Source organism: Cyprinodon variegatus, unplaced genomic scaffold (genome assembly GCF_000732505.1).
Source record: "Cyprinodon variegatus isolate N-32 unplaced genomic scaffold, C_variegatus-1.0 Scaffold113, whole genome shotgun sequence".
In the NCBI taxonomy this organism is placed as follows: domain Eukaryota; kingdom Metazoa; phylum Chordata; class Actinopteri; order Cyprinodontiformes; family Cyprinodontidae; genus Cyprinodon; species Cyprinodon variegatus.
In genome coordinates, this window is record NW_015150566.1 from 375,162 (window position 1) to 383,387 (window position 8,226).

General features: G+C 39.3%; 1 protein-coding gene across 1 annotated transcript in view; it reads right to left on the reverse strand.

The window, feature by feature from the left end:
• LOC107085014 (serine/threonine-protein kinase SBK1-like) overlaps positions 1 to 8,007 on the reverse strand; it is a 17,337-nt gene extending 9,330 nt beyond the window's left edge. Inside the window, exon 1 of the mRNA XM_015375129.1 lies at positions 7,409 to 8,007. Within this exon, the coding sequence (XP_015230615.1) occupies positions 7,409 to 7,443 (35 nt within the window). The 5' untranslated portion in view covers positions 7,444 to 8,007. The remainder of the gene's footprint in view (positions 1 to 7,408) is intronic.
• Positions 8,008 to 8,226: the final 219 nt, after the last annotated feature.

Genomic DNA, 8,226 nt, shown 5'->3' on the forward strand with positions numbered 1-8,226 from the left:
ATTGGATGGTGTTTGCTTTCAGTAATTAGTGTCACTACGAAAACGCCTCCCCTCTCCAGTAGGATGATGTGCATTTGCAAATTTGTTAATCTTTTGAATGAATGCAGGAACTGGTAAATCCCTTATGGACACATATGGCTGATGTAATGGCTGACAGTGGGAACCCAACATATAAAGAGACCCAGAAAATGATCCCAGCAGTAGCAGGTGTGTTACTTGTCGACAGACTTAAAACTATAAGCATCTGTGACATCATGGTGGCCCAGATTTATCCTTGTACATGGCCACAGACTTGCATAATTGGCCTTTTGCTCCTATTCCCTCAGTTTGTAATGCAATTAGGGAATGGCATTTAACGCACACTGCAAAGGTCAAACTGAGATTTTGCAAAAAAAACTTCATGAGATAACTTGAAGTCAAATCAGCCCCTCGTCCCTCCAGAATGAATGGAGAGCAGGCATCATTATATGCTGTGCAGCAAAACTTAGATTCATGTGACCTTCGTTATAAAAAGAAATTCATGAATACATGGAAATTCTTTAGCTGCTTTTATTTGGCTTTTATTCTGCTGCAACCTAAATGCAACAGGGAGCGTTATCACAGATCCTTCCTCCCAGCAGCTGCAAGACTCAATAACCATCACTGTTCCCAACAACCACAATAAGTTGTTAAATTAATGCTAATTTTGCACAGCTTTTATCTTATTCAGTTAAATAACTTGCTGCTGCCATTTTGTCATCTCTGATGTTGCTGCTATTTTTCAAATATCCATTACTGTAAAAATGTCCATATCTATATTGTGTTGGGATCTGGAGGTCTGTCCATTTTTCTCCACCAGAGGGCGTTCTAGGTCTCCTGGAGCTGGAGCTGACTTCACCACCTGCGGCGCATTTGCTCATCAGGAGACCAGTATATAAGGAGGCAGAGGACATCACTCTGACGCCAGAGTGTTTTGCCAGTTATGGTTAGCAAACCTGAGCCAACCTGACTGTCTGAATCTCTGACGCCCAGAAAGCCTGAACCTAAACCTAATCCGTTTTGTCATCTCTGCTTCCCAGGTTGAACCTGCCTGAAACCTGAAACCTGGAAGAGTTTCTCTGCTAGAAATCTGTCAATCTGATCTCTGAAGAACCCTGGAGAATCAAACCTGTCAAAGACCTGCCTGCCCGCTCTCAGAAGAATCTGAAAGGTAAACTCAAACCTGTTAACTGCAAACTCTCAAACCAAGCTCTGCCTCTGCCAAGCCCTCAGCCTGCCGACAGCCTCTGGACCCTCCTGGTTCCCCCTCTCTGCCGATCTGCTCAACTCCACATCAGGTACAGACCTGCACTCTCTAACTCTGCAAATTACCTGGACTTCAGCTAACCACTCTGTCCCCCTCTGCAGTGAACCCAGTCGTGACCAGTCCTGGTTCAAATAACCCCTTGGATCAGTTCTTTATTCTCTGTGTTGTTTCAATAAACCTTTGAACTTTTTCCCTTGAGTCCGTGTGTTCTGCATGTGGGTTAGAAACCTTAAACCAGACATGAAATATTGGTTATTTATTCTCCAGCTGCACAATTTGATATTGTTTAAACACTTTACAATACAGTATTTTATTGTTTACCTTTTAACTCTTCACTATTATGTTATTCTTATACATTTTTCTAAGGTCCACATTTGCGTGAAAATTTTCTCTATAATTTTTTGCCTGCCTTAAACACCAGAATTTCCTCATTGTAGTACAATAAAGGGATTTTCTATTCCGTTGTATTCTATTTTGTGTTCACCTATATCATTGAATGTTGGATCTGAATGGGCCTGATATCCTTCATGTTTCAGATGCGTCACTGCTCCTGCACATTTGATTCAACTCTTCCTCAATAAAAAAAAGAAAAGATCTGAAGAAATCTGCCCTAGTCAGGGCTGGGAAACATCAAAACATCCTGGAGAGTGATCATCACTCAGGACCTTAAGAAACACCTGAAGAACATCTGGGCCAGAAACAAAACATCTGGATTTATAGTGAGACTGCATTGATATCACCGTCAAGATCAGCCACTTCTGTAAATTACATTGGTAGCAGGTTTTGTAAAACTATTGAGATTTTTTCTTTTTCTCCATTCATGCACAACTTTAAATTAATTTAGCCCATAAAATATTAATAAAATATAACAAAGTTTCACAACATATAAGAATGCTAAACTGAAATAAGAAGAAAAGTTAGTCCAGCTAGAGAGAAAATACTTTTTCGCCATAAGGATAACTTAAAGCTTTCTTGAAATTAGGTCATCTTTCACAATTTGATCCCCTCTGATTAGAAGATGTTATGAGAGTTTTTTTCCAGTGATTTGCATCCCACTGCATTTCCTCCGGCAGTTTCCATCATCGTCAGACTTTAAGATTAAAGCTACAGCTACCAAAATGTCCCCTTAGGCACCTGATTATGAATGCCAATCATAATAAGAGTCATCACCATCACCCTCGGTTTGTTTTGCTGCACTGGCATCAGCTATCTGCAGAACACACTATCCCACCCCATCCCCCAACACCATTATATTTGCACAACCCACTAACCTCCGCCTATAATAGAGAGCCTTCGTCCGAGGAAGAGGAGATGAAGGAGAGGAAGTGTGGAAATCCAGCGAGACATGAACAGAAGCACCCCTTCCTTATAGCACATGGAAAGTCTCCCTTTGATGTTAAATGCATAAGGGGGGGGGGAGTTCTGATGCCAATATTAATTCAATAATATGGGGGTGTCGCTAAATAATGTAAGAGCAGTATAAGGTGATTAGTTATGCTGCTCGTACACAGTGGGCTTCAGATATAAAGTAGCTAATGTTGATTAGTTAAGCTGCTTCCTCTTTCTCTTTGAAACTAAAACAACTGTCCTGGGTTAAGTCTGAAGCTGCTTCAGCTATGGAGAGCTGTTTTTATTCAATCGATTCAATTCAGATCATTCACTTAGAAACAATTCACTAAAAATTATACCAACAGACATTTTACAAACAGGCCCAATTCCTATTGGTACGGTCCAATCATAGAGTCCAGTTTAGTCTTAAGAGTCAAACTGACTAAACTGTGCAGTTTTCATATGTTGTATACAAAACAAAATCCTTAAGGTCAGTTTGTTAAAGAAACTAATTTATCGTTGCTTCAAATTGCATAGACTAAAGCCCTTTGCATACTTACGAATACCCAATAATTAACTGGATCAATTATATGTGTAAATAAAATACCTAGTATTATACCAACTAATTAACTGGGGCCATTCTAGTGTGAATAAAGCAAGTTAAGGCATTCATTTGCATGTTTATCCGAAGACTTCGTAGTGAAGCTACCCAATAATGACCCCTGCTACATGTTTGTTAACCTTTGGAACAACAGCGTGCCTGACGAATGGGTTGGCAACGTTTTATCAAGCAAGCAGCCAAGTTTTTAATGATGGCTGGAAACTTGTTGGACCTAAAAAAAGAAGATTTTCTCTGCCTGCGTGGAGTGTAATAGGACAGTAGCTGTTTAAATCTTTCCCTGGTGTCTACCACTTGCTTCTCTGTAAAATGCACTAAGATGAATGAATGAATTTCTTCTGTAGATTTCTTCATAAAGCTACTAACCACTGTAAGAAACACTGATCCGCTTTTACTAATCAGCTGTTTGACGGACATGCTTTCAATCTAAAATTCCTCTTTAGAGGTTAGCTTGATCAGTTAAAGCTATATCCCCTGTATTACCGCCACCTGCAGGTGATGTTAGGTAAATCAATCACATCAAGCTGTTAAAAAGCTAAACAGACAGGTACTGGGACTGGATTGCATTTATGACACACATTAAATAAAATTTGGACTGAGATCCCAGGCAATTTACTGGGACTTACGTGTGAAAGGGGCTTAAGACTATGAATTCTGAGAATACAGAAATGCCTTGGAATGATATTATGGCTTTGAAAACTTATTATATTTTAACAATTAACATCCAAGTTACATTGAGCCAATTGTCTTGATCAAGCCTATTTGTCCTGTCATGCAAAGGACTATGGGCAACTGTATAGCGGCAGCTCTTGAAGTCAGGAGGTCCTAATGCTAATTGAATTGGCACTAGGGAGCATACTGTTCTGGTCCTAGCTCCTTGTAACTGCCATCACTATTCAGATAGAACTTATTATGGGGGCCGTCGAAGATCTTCCCCCACAGCTGAAGTATTGAGATCCTGCCAATATCTCTAAACAGCCAGTTTGCAAAAACACTCCTGGAGAAAGACCTTTATTTAGATATGCCATGGGAACAGAAAAGAGGTTTGATTTGACAAGATGATCTTGTGATTCATGATTTCTGATCGGGAGCTCGTGTTTCGGTGCCAATCAACTCTCGTGACCCCCTTGTATTCTGCACGACACACAACACGAGATTTTACCAAGATTCCGCCTGATCCACAAATCGTCCTAAAAACGTCCAATAATCGCACAGTGCATGCAGCGCGTAACCAATACCTCCAAGCTGTTCACAAAACTAATCAAGGACATTGTTTTGGTGTGCCCATTACAAAGCCCTAATCTTAACAGTAGAGAAATGGATGGAGAGGTGAAAAAGATGTGTGAAAGAAGTGGTCAACAAACCTGACCAACTTACATCAGCTCTGTGAGGAATGGGACAAAATTCCAGCAAACTGATTGAAGGAAACCCAAAACATTTGAACCACATTCAGTCCTTTTACCCCTTGGTTCCACTGGAAGTGCTTTCAGAGCCGAGCGACTGCATGGTTGGACTCAGATCACATCAGTACTGGATTATCATGTTATATAGTGTACTTGTATGCTTTAAATAGAACAATAAACCAGTAAAGTGTTTATTTTGCCAGTACTAAAAGCAACTTTTGTGACTGCTTTTATCCAATAACCTCATCATTTTTCCTTTGGATATATTGTTGAACTCTTTGTGAGTGAAAATATTTAGTTAATTTTAGTTATTTTTTAATTCTATGGTCATATTTATTATCGCTGTTTACTCACTGTATGAACAAAATGTATTAATTACTAAAACTTTAGAAAATGTAATCCAGTCTGCAAATGTTTTCTCTTACTTGTGAACTCGACCGGATCCACTTTTTTTCCCATCAACTGACTTCCTGCCAGTATGATCTGCTTTGCTATAGACTGTCACAGAGATCGAGTATAAAAATAAAACAGGTTCCTATTTTAAAGAAGCGGTTACACGCTCAGAAACTGCCGCAACTGGAGCCACTCTGACTATAATGTCTGCAATCAGGAGCGACTGCGATCAGGAGCGATCGCATACAGTAGAACCATGGAACCGGGAGGTTATTATTTCAGAGGGTAAAAAATTTTTACAGTTGTGGTCCATTTTATACAGCAAATCTAAACATTTGGTTCCTAAGAAATTTGGATTTAATTCATGCAACATAAAATCATTTAAATTGGATCTTGCTGTTGTGCACTGCTAGGTAGTTGACAAAAAAATAAACAAAACCAATATTTGGCTTATAGCTATAAAATCCCAAAGCACAATTGAAGATTTTTCGGGCTATATTGGAAATTTATTTCAAAATCTTCCATTAGTGTTTCTCTCATTTAAGCTTCATCTAATGAAGATACCCGAAAATATGCCAATCAGCTGGCTAATCGAGAACTTTTAGCCAGCGTTTAAAATTATATAAGCATCAATCATCATTCCTCCTAAAGGTACAACAGTTTATACAAAAGGTAATATACAATGATAGAAGCTCTTGATAAAAATGAAAGTGTAAACAAAGTGATAATGTCAAAATGTATTATCTTAACTTGTGGTTATAATACCATGATAAACATACCGAACCATTCTTTAGTCTATGTATGACGTCAGCATAATCTGTCTCAAGAAGCCGAGCTAATTGCATTGAGTTATTGACTTTACAAAGAGGTTAAGATTTAATTTTAAAAGCAGCCCCAATGGTGTAGAAGCACAATAAATGCTTAAAATATTTCATGTTTATGACAAAAATAAGGTGGCAGTTGTTGATGTAGTTCAGTAAGACTTGTTTTCACTGTTCATAACTTATTTACATGCGTTTCCAGGGTTCGTTTATTTCCACCCTGCAAAGTGAGTCAGGTACTGCATTTAAACAGCCTACAGCCAGGAAGTCTGTGCAAAAGGCTCATTGCATTATTAATAAAATAAAAAATCTTTTATGTTCAACTAATATTCATAAACACTTAAATTCAGTATGTAAGTATATTCATTTCTTTTCAAGGGTTATGGGTTGTTTATTCCTGCTGAAGCAGGTCAATTTTCTCCTTATTAGTCTGAAACTCATTTTTTTCCTGCTATATGTACCATCTCCTTTGAACATTCAAGCTACAATTGGAGAAGACAATTTCTGGTAATATGAAATCATGTTTTTCTGAGCAAATAGAGATTAACCTGCTGCTCATCAACAGTAACATGTAGATTATTGTTGTGAACTCATAAACATTCTTAAATGTAAATTATTTATGTAGCATCAGGGAGGGGCTGCCTAGTGAGAGCGACTTTGCCTATGAATTGCATTAGACTGACCTTTTTTGCACTCGTTTAACAAAACAAGGTCTGCAGGAGCAAAGAAAATATGAACCATTATGCTTGTGCTCCCTCTGCAATGTTTTCATGATTGTCAGTGTGCAGAGCCATTACCAGCCTTCAAGGTTTTACTGTTACAGGATTTGCAAGTCAGCTGCTTAGTTAAATGCATGAGACATGAGGAAGTACCTGTCTGGTCTGGATTAAAGTATTACTGGTCCATTATTCTGCAAGTCCATCCATCCTAATCATTTAGGAACAGACATGGGCAATCACAAAGCAGGCAAAAGAAAATGTGTATTTTGTTTAGAAATAAATAAAGTCTTAGCAAAAAGGTGATTAAAGATAAGAATGTGTAAAATGTCTATTGATTGGTAAACAAATCAGATTTTTGCTTCTCTGTTTATTAAATGCGTCAAAATTGGGATTTTACACCATTTTTGGTATGTAGATATTGCACAAGTGATGTGCTTTCTTATTTAAATAAAAATGCTTATAGCCTATACTTTCACACCACCCCTCACTGACATAAACAGATTTCATCTTTGAATTCCTTCATTTTCTGTTCTGTCTCTCTTATGGGTTATAGCCTATTTAGGAACATGTGCAAATTCACCAAAATTTGTGTCGTGGAAGAAAACCCAGATTATTGCATTTTTTGCACCCTATGAAGAGTATAAATTCACATTAAAATAAAGAAATACGTTTAAAAATGGGGGCTGATTAAAGGTTATTGGATTGTACTTAATAATAGGGAGAATCCTGGTATGTTATATTATATATTAAATGATCTATATTTTCCAGATTTTGTTTTTCTTGACGGTTTCCTCTGACCTAGTTTGAGGCGCCTCGGGGCGCATCGGGGTGTCGCTCACCTGCTGGCGACCTGTCTCTCTCCATGGTCCTGCATCCGCTCGGTGAGCAGAGCTGCTGCGCTCTGCTCGGATCAGCCTCCCTCCGATCGGAAACGACAGATGGATCTTGGCTTTCAAATAGCAACAAAAAAATGTATTCGGAATAGAAATAAAGAAAACAAAAGTTCCTATCCCTGTTTTCCCTACTTCTTTGAGACTTTCTTTGAAGAAATCAAAGCCACATGTGGGGCTTTGAGCTGCAGGACGCGGAACCCTTTCCGTCCACCGTTTCAACCTGCCAAGCAGCAGCCAGAGGGGGCTGCGTGTTTATCTTCCGCTCCTCCAGTGGTCTGCGTGACCCACTTCCACTTCAGCAGCAGGAACAAACATGCATAAACAAGAAGAGGAGCCCATTCATTCACATCGGCGCTCCGCAGGAGTGCAGCTCTGATGTCGGTTGCGCGCTCAAACAAGTCCGCATGCTTTCCTGCTCATATTGAACCCTGTGTTTCTGTCACCGGCTCGTCCGTCCTGCAGGACTTCACAGGTGGGGAGGGCACTGATTTAGATGATGTACCTCTACTGGTCCTACCATTTAGCTCTCTCATTGTTCTCCGTCTCCACCCTCTGGCCAACTACATGCGCTCCATGCGCTCACGTGTCCTGGGTCCTAGCGCCGGGTTACATCAGTCCTTCAATGGATTTTATCTTGTAGGAGAAGAAGCCTCCAGTGGTTCTAGATTAAATTTACAAGGGGGGTCAGGGTTGGGACTACGGAAGCGTATGAGGTCACGGAACAAAAAGAATAATAAAAAAATAAAAATAAAAAATAAAAACAA